Genomic DNA, 16136 nt, shown 5'->3' on the forward strand with positions numbered 1-16136 from the left:
ACGTATATTTCGTTCCTGAATCCCTAAGGAGATTAAACCGCTCTCATTTCGCTGTACAATTGCGAAAGGACTAAAGCGCCCTCATTAATATTATGATATCTCAGAGCGAGAGCAATTTCAGATGCTTTCTCGTATATACGTTATTTCGTAACGCTTTGTGCCAAGTAGATTCATAGAAAATGTACTACGATCGCTCTAAATTCATATTTAAAAGATCTACCGATTAGTTAACGTCAACCGGGCTCTCCTCGATAATCTTCTCCAGCAATTGACCCGATTCGAAGTCTCTGCACCTGTCTGTGACGTACGTCGTTGGGCCTAAAGGCGAGCCGATCTCCTGCGGCAAACCTTTTTTGAGGACGTTAAGGTACCCCTAGCTCTGAACCATATCACTAATGTACTCCTCGTGAAGTGCGAGGAGATGACGTGGAACATCGAGAGCGGTATGAAGGGTTACGGTTACGCCGCGATTCAGACTGATCGCCGGATAAAAGACGCCGTAGAGATCGCGGAAGGCGATGCCGCCCTGCGGTTGGTCGTTGACGAAAAAACGTAGCGTATGTGTGGTATCCAGGTCGAGAAGAACGCCGACAGTCGAGCCTTGCTGAACGCCACCCTCCGTACGCTGTGCGTGACCACCGCCGTGCATGAACCACGACCGCTGGCGGTCTATGTACATGCTCCAGCCTTTATCGTCCTTACCTGTGTACAAAATGATTCTCAAAATTATACGTGAGTTGCCTTCTAGAGAATAGTTTAAAAGCCGGCGACACACGATGCTTATTTTCCTGCTGGACTGCTAGCTGGATTAGAATCTTCCCACCGTATTGTCTGCGATGCTGGCCCTGTCACCACTGTAGCTAATACGGTGGCAAGATTCTAATCCAGCTAGCAATCCAGCAGGAAAACAAGCGTAGCCACTAGTTTAATTGAATTTTATCTTGAATTGCATGCCACATAAACGACAGCATTGATTAATGTGTTAAAAATAGAAACAGTGAAAGTAATGTTAAGAATATTTGAAATTTAATTAATTCTAATAATAATAATTTCCTCAAAAATTATTTAACTATAATAATATTTGTGAGTTCAGTATATTTTAAATTACTGTAACGTTACTTAAAATTATTATATAATTGAACGATTTTTGTTTCATTTTGTAAGTTGAGGAATAAGATTATATAACTTAAAATTATATAAGAGTGAAAAACATTTGTTATAAACAATTTTTCATAAAAATAGTTAAAGAAAATATTCGAGTTCACTAGATACCGATTAGGACTAATAATAGCAAAAATGATTTTTCAAATACTCGTATTAATGTATTTCTTTATTTGTTTAAAATAATTGAAACAAGTGAAACAAATAGTTATTATTGAACACGTCGTGGAGAAAACAATTGCAAGAAGAAAAAGATGACACATGACACGACTGCAGACCCTATCCATAAATTTCCATTCTATTTGCTAGGCAGCACACAATCGATTTCCGAATTTCATCAATTCTAAGAGCATTGACCCGGTTTCCACGTGTCCAAGGGTTAAAATACCCTCTTCTTCCAGTATGTTGCACAACCACGGTCGCGCACTTTGCGATCTCTCAGAATCTCTTGACCGTCGTTTTCTCTCATCCGAGACAATGTATAGAGACAAAGGCAAAGAGACAGAGAAAAAGAGAAATAGAAAGACAGAGGCAAAGGGAGAAGAGAGAGAGAGAGAGAGAAAGAGGGAGAAAGAAATATGGTGAAAACGGTACATACGTCTCTCGCCTCCGAATTTCCGAACAAACCAGGGATCTCCGGGGTGTACCGGGTGGCGCATGAATATTTCATCGAGACCAGATAAACCGCACGATATTTTCCGTAGAAGAGGACAAGAAGGAGAGAGATCTAGTAGAGATGGAGAACTTACCCAGCATCTGATCACGCGACACGTCGGCTCGGGCGATTCCAAAGGCTGGATCGGTGTCACTGTGGTATCGATCTATGGTCAGCTCCCAATAGTGTACGCCTCGCGAGAAGCCGACGCTCGAGAGGACCACGCGATGCTCATAGCCCTCGCAGGACGCGCTCATCGCGTCCTCGGATATGGATACCTCCTGTGGTATGCCGGCCGCGCCGGTGGCCCACGAAAACCACGCCACTGCGAGAGACCAGAGGATACGGTTTGCTGTACAGCTTCGATTAATATTCCGCGGACTCGGATCCGCAAGCACGCTTAACGAACTACACGTTCAGGCACGAACGTTGGGTTATCGAGTGCTGGGTTATTGGGAATTCGACGTCGCAGCCGCACTCGATGTTAATAACGACGTGACAGGATTGTGGAATCTTAATATGAGAAGGAGAATGAGGAGATCTGATTTTCTGTGCGGCTAAATAATTTAAGAATTTGATGTGGAAAGTCGACGTGAGCCGACTGCGGAAGCTCAATGCAAAAAAGAAGGGATGTTTTATCTTTCGCGGTGTGTTAAATAATTTAAGACTTTGATATAGAATTTCTTATATAGCGCGATTGTTGAATTGAAGTTTAATATTTAACTCCCGCTTGATTAATATTAAATTGATTAAGTTACGATTCGAGAATTCAAAAGAAAAAAAAAGTTTTCTCTCTTTATTAATATTATATTTGGAAAAATATGAAGATTTAAATTTAACATAAAATTTGGTTCTATAAACAAAGATTTTGAATTCGATTATTTACTTTAAGTTAATTAAGTTAATTAATTATTTAATTTAGATCAAAATAATTTTATTTATCGTATCTATTCGTCGTATTCTATATCTGTCATGTTAGTCGATCTTCTGTCACTGTTCAAGAATTAAACAAAATGTTTAATTTGCCACTAAATAATTAAGCATTTCCGTTCACAAAAACGATTTTGTTGAAGTATTTGTAGATTTAGATACAAATTTAAAAATAATTTTATTAGGCTATCAAAATAATTATATAGAATGCTTAAATATTGATGACAACAATTGATTGACAAATATTGATGCAAACAATTTTAACATTCTACACTAAAAATTTATAATAAAATAAATCTTAATATATATTTTTTTAAATAATACTAAGTATAATATTAAGTATTCATAAGATTAATAATTTAAACATTTATTTATAATAAATAAATATTTACTAAATAAGAAAAATGATAATTAAATCAACTTAATGATTCTTAAATCAAATAGATACATATTTATTTATATTTAATAAATATTTACATAGAACTATTCAAACAAATATTTATTAAAAATTTAATATTTTTTTCAATAATCAGTTTAAGAGTCCTACTTAATTATTTTGATGGTCCAAACAATATTTTTTTCAGATCTGTATCTAATTAATTTTTAGATACTTCAGCAAAATCGTTTTTTCCGTGTAGCAGAATTAATGATAATGAAATGAAATTTTTGATGAATGAAAATTTTGAAGATCTGTTTTTCTTTCGAAACTATAACGCAAAGGTAAAAAGATAAAAATCTCCTCGAAGTCATTTGTAATTGTCGCCCGCATTATTCCGCAAACGCCACACGGATGGGCATTCTATCGCGGCTATTTCTGTGCATCTACCGTCCATCTCATCGATCACGCGATCGTGCCGCGGAAAAAAAATACGTGCGACTGGAAAATCGACGTCGCTTACGATCGTTCGTCTTCCACGCGACACCGACGCCGATTTTCCAGCCGAAGCCTCTGCGCGTTTCGCCCAGGAAACCCTAAAGAAAAAAAAGGAAAAAGCTCTCACCCTCGGCGGTCTGAAGGCCGATCAGCTCCGAGTACTCGCCCTCACCGGCGCTGTTAAAGGCCCGCACCCTGGCGTTATAGAGTGAGTTGAAGTGTAGCCCGTCTACCGTGCAAATGGTCTCGCGGCCACAGTACACCTCCTGCGAATCAGATTTCAAACAGGACACTCGTGAATTTGCGGGTTGCAATTATAGTTGGATAACCTGCCCTATTAAGAGAGAGAATAATTTTTGCCAAAATTAAGATTTATAGGAGAAAGAATATTTATTTTTGTAAAATCTTTACTTATCAGGAAATGCAAGAAAATGTTTATAGCATAAAATTCTATAATAATCCATTACTATATACTTACGGTAATTAAATTCTTTCTACGCTAAAGTAAATGTCTGTGTCAAAACACGCAGTATAAAAATAATAATAAGTATTATAATATAAGTATTATAATTTAAAAAACCTTTTTTAAATGTTTATACTTTATTATTTATACTTTATTATTTTAAATAGATTTCTAAAATTATATGTAAAATAATAATTAGAAATCTGTAAAGATAAAAACAAAATTAAATTAATTTATCTTAGAAACATGGAAAAATCAAGAATGCCAACTTCCGTTGGGTAAATATGGAGTAATGACAAAAGTAAAGTTGAAATATCTAACTTGGCTCGAAAACACTTGTTCACTGTGATGAGCAAGTATTGACGTTGTTCGTCTGAATGATGGATAAATGAGAATTGTGAATAAAGAGAGGAATTTACCTGTTATGTCGACTTTCCTCAAAGAAACGTCAAGAAAGCATCGATTGGTCGACCAACAGATAAATAAGTACGATACACTATTAGATTTAACATTGAAATAAAAGTTTCTTGAACTGATTAAATATATGATACAAAGTCAACAAGTCGGTTTTTCTTTTCAATACCATTTTCGATACAATTTTATTATTCATTATATATATGTATATATGTCTCGATAAAAAAATCGATTTCCAACTGACATTAAATATAAAATAATATAATACAAAATATATGAATAATAGAATAGAAAAATAATATATTCATAATAATAGATATATGTTTACTAAAATATGTGAAGTTTGCTAATATTATTATTTTCGTATATCTTGTCGGAATCGAGAATTAAAATTTTGCATATCTTGTATTTTCTAAATAAAATCACACAGGAGATGCGGAATTATCTCCGGATTAGCATGAATCTTCTGGCAAACCCGATCCTTTTTGTCAAAGGAGCCCTCATGGTTCCTCCTGCGAGCTCAACGAGCGACAGTGCGGAAACGGAAACCAGAAACCGGGAAACCCGAAGCATCGTGCCGCGCGAACGAGCTCGATTTAAATATTAAAAGGAGGAGGATGGACCGTGATATCTCGATGGCCGCCAAGAGGATAGACGATAGGTCGAACAAGGGATGGTAGAAAGGACGAAGAGAGCGCCGACAACGAGGACGATTTATATTCGTGGTATCGCTCCGTTCGTTAACGAGCACCATATCGCAACGCCGGGTGCATTATTAACAAAGCATGAAAATTTAGACGCGCGATTTACAGGCCCGACCTGAAACACGTTTGTGCGAACGAGAATTCATACGCGACATGGCGATACATATTCTCATCGATTTTACTCTGGATTTAGTATTATTTATAGTATTTATTCCTGCATGAATCACTTGAAGAGTGAAATCTTCATGAAAAACAAGAAGAATTAATACAATTTCGTAATAAAATTACTTTTATGATCAAAATATATATAAATGTAAAAAGCTCGAATCAATCATGAGATGAAATTAACATTCGCACACTTATTCGTATATTAAATTTATTCAAATGTCAAATTATATTCAATTTGGACTATTTGTAATTTATAGATCACCACTGTTTCTACTAAATGTACCATTAATTTAACTAAAACAATGAAGTTATACAATTTAACTCAAGAAAATTAAATTTGACTCAAATTTAATTTACTGAACTTTACTTTGAAACTATAACTACAGAAATGAATTGATTTACATTTTGACACATATCAAAGTTAAAAATACCAAAATGTTATTTAATTCAAAAGATTGAGTTTCTGATTATTGTTTCTAACAATATATATTAAGAAAAAACAGTCTTTTTCTTTGCACATTTAATTTCTATATTTTTTTAACTTAAATGTATTTTATTCCGTGTTATATTCACGTAGCACGTAAATATTTCAAAGAATTAAGTCCAGCAATATTAAAATAATTTCGTGTAAAAATGCTAAAACTTTATGATATCATTTTCTTTTTCACTTTGTGCGATTTTATTTCCCCTTGCGCTGGCGGAAGACAATACCCTATGAAACTCTACGACCGCCGGAAAATTACCTCACATTAATATCGTGGATTATGTGGCAAACGACGGTTCGAACTGCCGTCATTTGATAAAAACTTCTAATGAACGGGACGATTTCGCTGGGAGCAATTAATAATTGCCATCGCCCGAGAAGATCGCTCATTTCTCACGTGTAAGCCCGGAATCTTAGAGTTATAGACTTCAATTAACGCTCTCAATATCGAATCTTCATTTACCAGAAGAAGAATTCTACTTCACAAACTGTTTCTCAATTCATATATGAAATACTAATTTAGAAAAAGAGAGAGACAGATCCTTATAAAGGATCTCAAGGCACACAAAAAAATTTTTTTAATATTTAGGTAGATACAGATCTAAAAATAATTTTTTTTATTGAATCATCAAAGTATGTAGTAAACTTAAGCAAAAAGTTTTGACATTTTAGCAATCAACTTGAGTGCCCTGCATTAATTATTTTGATAACCTAACAAAAATATTTTCAGATCTACATCTAACTAAATATTTAGATGCTTCCGTAAAACCGTTCTTTCTGTGTACAATTTCGTCATCGGACAATTAGAGATATTATCACCCATTTTAGGACCCACAAACAGATTAATGTAACGCAATTAAACTGCCTTTATTCAGCACGCTAATCTCCAAATTTTTCAAACTCGCACCGCGAATTCGTTCCACGAGGCTATCTTTTTAATCTCGACTTTTATGTCTCGCGGCTCACGTGCGCTATTTAGGCTGAATTATTAGCTGTAATCGTTACCGCGTTTCAGGGTGCTCGCTGCCACCCGCGTTTACGATCAATAAAATGCGAAAGACGATGTTTCGAATCCAGTCGAGTAAAGAGACCAACCCGAGAATAAATGTGACGAACGAACTCGCCAGTCCGGAAACACACTCCGAATGGATACATAGCCGACCCTTTTATGAAGGACAGTATTCGCGCGTGAGTGATTCGTTTCGATTCTTGGTACAACGTGCTGAACTTACAACCCATAACTAGAATCTCTACGAAAAAAATCAACTTTACGGATGATCGGTATCAATATTCATCTTGCGGTGCGCAGAGACAAATTCTCAACAAAGAGGGTTTTTATTCCTGACGTTTTTTTCTGATCCCCTTTGCGCTTCGACGTCACGCCGATAACTGATATTATCCTTCAATAAATTGAAAGGCGGGTTTTGTACATCCCCGTGCAGTTTTATTAAACGCTCGTATCCGGAAATTGATCCGCATATAAGATTCATCTCGATGTCACTACGTGCAGTATGTATTATTACGGGACGGAAATTGTAGCAATGAAATTTGAAACAAAGCTGAATGACAGCAACAAAATTGTATTCATTACTTCTGCGTGTATATATAATCTAGAAATGATGGCAGACAAATATTTAATACAATAATATCACAAAGTTTTACATAAATTTTACTCAAATTGATTAACAGAATAATAACTGTTGAATTAGGAAGATCAAAAGAATATTTTCAGTCTCTAAAGGATCCTGGCAACCAATTTTGCATATGTACAAATATACAATCTAATTAAAGATTTAAAAAAAATACATAAAAGAAAGCTACTGTAGAATTTTAATGAATGTATTTCACAGGCGAACTTACATCTCTTTTCCCTTGGGTTATACTGTCACGTTTAGTTCAACATACACAATCTTTTAGAGTTTCCTGCCACGTTCGTACAACTCCTTTTTTTTATTTTACTATTTTTACATTACGAGTAACTTTCTTTTGCTCAAGTGTGAGGAAACCTCATCTTAACTTTTCGGGAGTGCGAAACGGACGAACAGTTTTTCAGTCCAATAAAATTAGTATCACTACATTTTTAATAACATTTTGTACTAAATTGTGTGTGAATTTTCATACAAGAATGAGTGGGAAGTGCGAACACTTTAATGGAGAAGTTTAATTTAAAGCCGATAATTATTTATTAATTATACAAGTCTTCATTCAAAAGATATAGCTATTTGGCTTTAAACTAATACAATAATTAACAATTCATGTATTATCAATGTAACCTATAATTTTAAACAAATCTCCGTTTGGAATTATCATGCAGGCACCGAGGGTCTTGGTTATTTGTTTAAAATAATAATTTACATTGAATATAAATGTTAATTATATTCTAGTTTAGAGCGAAATAATTATTGAATAAAAACTTCTATAATTAATAAATAATTGTCAGTTTTATTTAACTTTTCCCTTAGTTATTCGCAATAGTTACATTTTTTCCTTACATCAAAAACAATGGAAATGTAATGGTATTTATCTTGAACATCATGTGCCTTTTTATGTTATATGTTATATTGTGGTACTGATTGTATATCAGATTATCGCTAAGTGTGAGAAATGAGAGAAGGCCACTACTCTAATATACTACAATAGTATTGTTCACGTTTAATATCGTTCCCGTGTTCCCAGTTCCTCCTCTCCTCTAACGCGATCAGTAAATATTCTTTTCAAATCAATGAAGAGAAAAATAAACTTATTTTCGGTTAAAGCGGATCTTAGTTTAAATATTTCAAAATAAAATATCTAATTTTTTCAAATATTGCCATTTTTCTGGAAATATGTATAATATATAAATTCAACATCGAAATATTCAAGTACTAACATCTTTTTTAATCGATAATAGGATTTCTCTTACTTAATTGGATTTATTCTCATCCGTCTAATTTAAAATTATAATTATTATTGCAATTTTTCTTTTTAATTCGAATCTCTTTAAAAATAGAAAAAATAAATTCTTATATTTAGATAATCTGTTTTAAAAGAAATCGTATTAAAAAGAGAAAAGTTATGATATACTCGGAAAAAATATTTACTATTGTAAGAAAATCTATGTTGCTTTCGAGATTTCTATGGGAGAAATAACAGACGTCAAATATTATTTAATGCTAGCAAGAATCTTTCTTTCTCGTCTGCGCCAGATCGAAGGACAATTCTACGAAAGACATCGTGAGAACGTCGAAGTGTCCCATTGTTGGACGAAGTCGTATCGCTGTCGTCACGAGATGATACGGTCGAAGAAGAGCACGATAAAGAAACACCGGAACCGGACGTCGCGTCAACAAAGAAACGAGAACGGTAGAAGATCCCGACGAGTGAAGTGCCATCGAAGAATTCATGGGCGATCTCAAGAAAGCCTCGAGATCCGAGCCTAGCGTTCAATAACCATCTCTCCCGACACACTTACGGGGAGTACAATTTCTTCAGGATATATGAGAGTGTTTACTCACCCTAAACTCCCCGCCGCAGCCATCATCCAGTTCCAAAAGGTATCCTTCGATGGCGGGGCCTCTCTGTCCAGCGCAGCCCATAATTCCGTGGCCAGGAGGCGGCTGCCAGGCAACGGTGACGCTGTTGTTCTCGGCGCTACACTCTTCGGGGATTAGTAAAGGAGCTCCGGGTGCTGGAAATGCGTACATTGAGACGGTTTAACAGCGCTCCGCGTTATTGCAATCGTCAACGTTGCGTGGAAACGCGGCAGTAAAGTAATGAGCTAGATTTAATGTCTTTCAGGTGTGCGTGACTTTAAGCCCAAGGGTGTTTGAAGTCAATTCCAACAACGATAATCGCAATAATATTCGCGATAATTTGAGTTATCATATTAAATTGAGTTATTATATATATATATATATATATATATACATATTAAAGTTATTATATTAATTATGATATTTAATACATGAACTCTCTAAATTTTTTGAAGTGGAATCTCACTCTATAGAATAAAAATTGAATCAATCTTGAAAAAGAATGGATCAATTTTCAATCTTTACAAATGAGAGAGGTTTCACTTTTTACAGTGAAATCTAAAAGTTTTAGAGAGAAAATAAACGAAAATTTCAATTCTTTGATTAACTTGAAATAAAATCCTTCGTTTGTTAATGTAACGAACTCCACTTGCGTGATGGAAAAATAGATAGGGTTGCTTTGAAGTTTCGTAAAAATAAAGTTATAAGCAGACTATAAATCAGTTGTTGTACTTGCTTAAGGACGGAAGCTTCCAATACTGAAATTTTCTACTTCGGTAAAACTTTGTACACACTTAAGAAGTTTCTCGAGTAAGTAACTAAACATTTCGTATTTTCGTAAGGATTGAGGTAAAGGCATTTAACTTTGGAGATTTTGAGCCAACGAAGTTTGCTTGTAAATCATTTTACAAACGAATAAGCTTATAAATAAGTAGAAAGTTGCAAATGCAAATAGATTAGAATGTAATCAATAAAAAAAAAAGAAAAATTCCTGATAAAATTATAATGCGCACATCATGTTTATAGGTGTATGTGTAATAATGCATCTTTATACAAGTAATAAACTTATACATACTCTTCAAAAGATTGAAAATTTAACCAGTCTTGGAAAAATATCTAATAAAATATTTTTACTTTTAAATAAGAATAGCAGATTTTCACTCTTTAGGAATAAGATTTCATTCTTTTGGAGTGAAAATCACTTTAGGAGAAGTCTATTCCAAAAAAAGAAGATATTATCCTTCCTGGAGTGAATCTCACTCAAAAATAATAAAATTTTACTTTAAAAGAATAAAAATCTGCCACTTTTGTTCAAGAATGAAAAGTTTCACCCTTTTTTTCAAGACTGATTCAATTTTTACTCCAAAAGATTTTAGACAAAATTTAAACAGTACATATAAAATCATAAATTAAAAATACTGTGAAGAAAATAAAATAGATTCACAAATAGACGATTTCATTTGAGTAAGTTTTAATTACCGCTAGTCGAGACTTCGACTACAATATGATTTGAAACTGCGCTGGGTATTTGGTTACAATCCGATTTGCTTCGAAGCTGGCTTGCGTGATGACCTTCGGTGGCAATAATTTTACGATTTAAACAGGCTTCCGACTGCCGAATTTGTCGCGAGTTTCCTAACGACGGACCAAACTTGGTTGTTGCCGCAGCGACCGCAATTGTATTCGATTCTGACTGTCTAAGGTACAAGTTAAAGCCGCGGAAATTACTGTGCGCTATTCAAATTTCTATCCCACAGAAATATACTGAGCTGTCAATGCAGAGCACCATATCTTAATTTGCCAAGTCGAGTGGAAAATACGTATAACTTTCTCAATAAAACGCTAAAATCAAACTGATCATGTTGGAACCTAAAATAAAATTAACAGCTAATATTAATTTCTTTTGGAGCTGCAATATTCTATATAAAATTCTAGTAATTCATTTAACTCTGTAATTTGAGTCATTTTGGCACACGCGAAATTTCACACGCGAAGTTATACATTTTTAAATAAATTTCCATTTTTCCTCATTTTAGCTCAAATATCAATTTTTATTAAATAAACATTTGGAACACAACAAAAAGGAAATAAATGTTCTAAATAGTCAAGCTGGATTTTTAATTATTAAATAATTCGAATTTTTTTTAATTATTAAATTATAAATTTATTTACTACATATCCTGCAAATTGCATGTCGAATTTAATTTTCAATTTTGAAACGCAATTCTAACAGAACTAGGGTAGTAATATTACAAATTAAATTGACAAATTATTTAATAATTGTAGGGACTGACGAAAAAATTAACGAAGAAGCTTGAAATTTGAAAACTCAGGAGTCCTCGTTTTCAATCCTAGTATTCAGTGTATGCTACGCCAATGGCGCTCCTCTGTTGTCATACTTATTCGGGTCGTCTATATATACTTTTAAATGACCTTACGGTTCTCTTTATTTTCCTACAATATTGATGCTCATAAGCATGTTAGAAAGATTTTAATAATTTGATGCTGGTAGCGTTTCTTTCAAAGATCTTAATAATAAAAACACTACTTGATAATGTAATAGAGATGTCGAAAAGTAAAAGTCCCGAATTTGTCTATTTTTTGAAAGCCTAGAAATAGTAAAAAGAAACTTAAGCTGGAAAAAGACCCAGATTGCACAGAAGGGGATTAAAAAAAAAAGAATATTTCAAATGTCCAAACATCTTTCGTTTAAAATGAGGCATTGCATTAAAATGTTAAGGCACATAGATACATATGTTTCCTCTCTTATGGGAAATTACAATAATTTATTTGATAGATGTAGAAATTCGCGCTCGTTGCTTTTACCGTGAAAGAACGATCGGTCAGATGGATACTCACTTTGGACCGGGCGTTCATTACGGATCATGTAAATGTTAGGAATCTATTTTCAAGAGCGTTAACACGCGCTGTAGGCCTTGATGCTTCTGTATGCAATTATCTGACTTGCAGTGAAAGTCTACAGCGTCGCGATGCAGATCGTCGATTAATTCGAACTTGTTGGCATGCTAATAAACCAAAAGCATTTTCTCTTAGTTCGCGCTGCCCACTGACAGCGTCGAAAACGCTGTTGACCGTCGACTTCCTGTCTGTTTCGGTCGTCGATTCCGGATGCGCCGGCAGCATAATCCGATCGGACGGTCGTCACCGCGATCGAGGAGTAAACACGTGCCAAAAAGGCGAAAGATAGGAAAGGCCAAGGCACGGCAAATACGTCACGATGTGCAGTCGGATAAAAAGAGATGTGTCCTGAAAGTTTACCGTACTGTTTTTTGCCATGTCGGTAGATACTGTTGAATCACAAAAACCGCGATCAAGCTTTTTGACAAAATTATTTTATACGGGTCGTCTCATCCGTATCGTATTACTTTTTTTTTAATGATAATAGATGCGTTCGGCAAACGAAACAGTTCAGTGAGCACTTAAGCTAGAAATACATAGAAAAATGTAAGGCAGTGAGACGTAAGCAAATCGATCAATCACGATAAAGAACTATTTTCTTTATATTACGATCTTTACTGTGATTGGCCAATTCGTTTTGCTATTTAATCCTATTGTCTTACGTCTTTTAATATGTTTCTAGCTTTAGTGATAATTTATATTCATACGTCTGTCTTGAATGCAACTTTCTTTGAACAATTCAAGATCGATTTTTACTTTACACTCTTTTGCAGTATATTTAGAGTATACAATTATATACAATTAGAACCTACAATTAGAATCTACAATAGGAATCATATTGCTCAATTTCGATTGTAAATCAAATTATAAATCAGAAAGAAAATTTGTTTTCTATAAAAAATAAAAAGATAAACGAGTTGGTGAGATCGAGTGATTGGAATCGTGATAACAGCGTATAGAAATATATTTTTTGCAGGGCGAAAAGAGAAACTTCAATGGCGTCCCATACATTCATACAGATGAAAAAGTATTCTCTTAAAAGTATTCTCATAATTTTCTGGAATAAAAGCCGTGGAAGCTACGATTTCATACAAAACTAATCACCTTTCCGATTTCGGACGAAATTGACTCGTGAATTCAATGATGTACGAAACATAATACGCTTTTTCAATATATATGATGTAGGAAAAAAATCGCATTTTTCTGTACAAAAGAGATATAATCTTTTATACAGGAAAATATCATTTCACGCAGGAGATTAAAAAATGCAATTTTTATATGCAACTAGGAAGATTTAAACAAACGTACCACAATACATGAAAAGAAATAAAAAATGATCCATGATGCGTCAACACGAGATTCAATTTTATTTCCAAACATTGAATGTTTTGTTATATCGTGACGCGAAAAGACTGTAATAGGAAAAGGATTAAACAGCACATTGTGTTGTACACTTATAGTTTAAATTTGAATTTGAGAAATTATTTATAATTGATGGAGAACGAGGCGTATCACAAAATTTATTAACTCTATTTTATATGTATAAACAGACGCAGAACACTAAGAATAATGATGCTCTACCTACTTGCGGTGTCAAGGAAGACTTAACATATGTATGTATAATTAACTGGCTTCATGCCTGACATGCGAATCGTCACGGAGAGTTCAGCATATCCTTAGAGAGAACCGTTCCGCTCTACGAGAACTCTAAAGTCCCTGCGGTATTCGCATTATGAAATTAGGCTAATGGCACCAGCGTTACATAACTATGTTCAACGTCAAACCGCCAGAGCTTTAATGCAAATTAAGATCATCTTGAGAAACATTTATCATTTTGTATTTTCATTTCCAGTTAAATGGCAAATAAAAAGGAAACATTACTTTTCATTTGAACACGTCGAACAAGTAGGAAGTTATAAATAATGATATTCGTGCATTTAACTCAGAAATAATCATCTGATTTTTTTCTATATGTACAGTTATCTGGAATATTTTTACACTTCTAATTTATTATTCAAGAACGAATTATGTCACAAATTTAATTACAATTTTCTGAAAAACGTAAATAGAAATCAAGTAAGTATTAAAATAAATAAGCATAAATTAAGTAGCTTATTATTTATAAAAAAATAAAGATTTTAATTATAATATAATTAATTAATCTGCTTTTCTCTTGCGAGTTTTCGATAGAACTTATCTATTTAAAATTTGTTTAAAGAATTATTTAGAATTACTTTATGATTTGTAAAGAATAATCATTAAAAAAAAAAAGAAAGAAGATATATTAAATAATATCCATACAAAACAGTATTTTACAATTCATATTTTTCCGTCGCTATGGTGTAAAAATATTCCCATGTGGCTATTCCCAGATTAAACATCTCGCTACAATTCGAGAGCTTAATAAAGCTAATAGCTTTTCTAGTTAAAATGCAAAAAATTTGCAGATAAAAAGAATTATTAAAATTAGGAGGTAAGAATTTGAAGTGTAATTTTCGGGACGGTGGGATCGTATAATTTGCATGACGTGTGACATGGTGAAAATCGAAGAGAGAAAAGTCGTTTATGTCAAATAGGAAAAGAGCAACGCGGCGTAGAATAAACTCTCTTCCGGTTACACCGCTTATCGCGATCCAAAAACTCGTGTAATCCGACATGGAACCTCGATGGAGCCGTCCACTCGGTAAATTCCGTTGCACCACGCTCCGTCGCTCTATGACGTCGACATTACAATCGATTATCCCGGATTTCGTCGGATTTTATGTTATGGCGCTATCAAACGTGTGAATCCATAATCTCTAGATATTATAGCCAGCGTGGATAATTTCTTTTGATGTTATCTCTAATGACGAACATATAAGAAACTAATACATTCTAACAGTAAAGATTAATTAAAAGTATTATTGCTAATGTTTAATTAACTTTCTACTCGCTACTCGCTACTGTTGGATTTTAAAGTTAAAGACACAATCGATTTTTTTATTATGAATTTTGATAGTTACATTTAAAAAATAAATTAAATATCATCCAACTTCTGTGATAATAAAAACGGCAAAAACTTAAAAACTTATTAAAAACTTCCACAAGTATATAAATTTTTTCAGTATACAGTCTGAAATAATATATTATATGTAAAATTCTATATTGAAGTTCGAAGACTCAAGTTGCAGACGAAGGGTGAAAATTTCACATTGATGACGGAGGGTGAAATTTGAACAGATCGTCGCGTAATAAACTCAGAGAGAAAGAGAGAGAGAGAGAACCGATATTGCGCTTGTAATATTTACGATTCGACCGAATAACGACAAAAATCCGGACGAAGCGAAAAGCGTAATGGTTACCGCGGCGTCAATTAAAGCTGGCTAAAAAAGTCGCGAGGGAACACGTGAAATATCGATCATCCGCCTTTTACGAGGGTGCGCTCGTAAAAGTGGAAATTAATGGACAGAACAGGTGCACGCGAGTGACTCGAAGATCTCCGCTTTCGAAGGAGCGGCGCGGTCTCGACAGAGACGCGTGGAAACAACGTACGCGGATAAAAAACTGTTACGATCGCTCTTTTTACAGCTTTACAATGGGGTTCGACGTGAATCGACACACCGACGAAACTTTATGCCCATATCGGAATGATTTATCGAACGGCGCGAGACGCGTCGCGCCACGCCGCGCCGATATTCGATACGTATCCAGATTCTCTCGCTTTTCCTCCTCTTCTCTCTCTCTCTCTCTCTCCCTCCCTCCCTCTCTGTTTCTCTCTCATTCATTCTGTTCACTTTGTGAGGAAACGTAGAAAAAGATGCACCGATAAGGGTTATACAGTGGAGAGAGAGAGAGAGAGAGAGAGAGAAGAAG

At 34.3% G+C, this 16136-nt stretch overlaps 1 protein-coding gene across 1 annotated transcript in view; it reads right to left on the reverse strand.

The window, feature by feature from the left end:
• Positions 1-373: 373 nt before the first annotated feature.
• LOC105625973 (E3 ubiquitin-protein ligase TRIM9) overlaps positions 374-16136 on the reverse strand; it is a 123451-nt gene continuing 107688 nt past the window's right edge. Inside the window, exons 7-10 of the mRNA XM_012207281.1 lie at positions 9348-9520; positions 3748-3886; positions 1911-2141; positions 374-702 (exon numbers count right to left, since the gene is read on the reverse strand). Coding sequence (XP_012062671.1) covers positions 374-702; positions 1911-2141; positions 3748-3886; positions 9348-9520 — 872 coding nt within the window. The remainder of the gene's footprint in view (positions 703-1910; positions 2142-3747; positions 3887-9347; positions 9521-16136) is intronic.

This window comes from Atta cephalotes (genome assembly GCF_000143395.1).
Source record: "Atta cephalotes unplaced genomic scaffold scaffold00004, whole genome shotgun sequence".
In the NCBI taxonomy this organism is placed as follows: domain Eukaryota; kingdom Metazoa; phylum Arthropoda; class Insecta; order Hymenoptera; family Formicidae; genus Atta; species Atta cephalotes.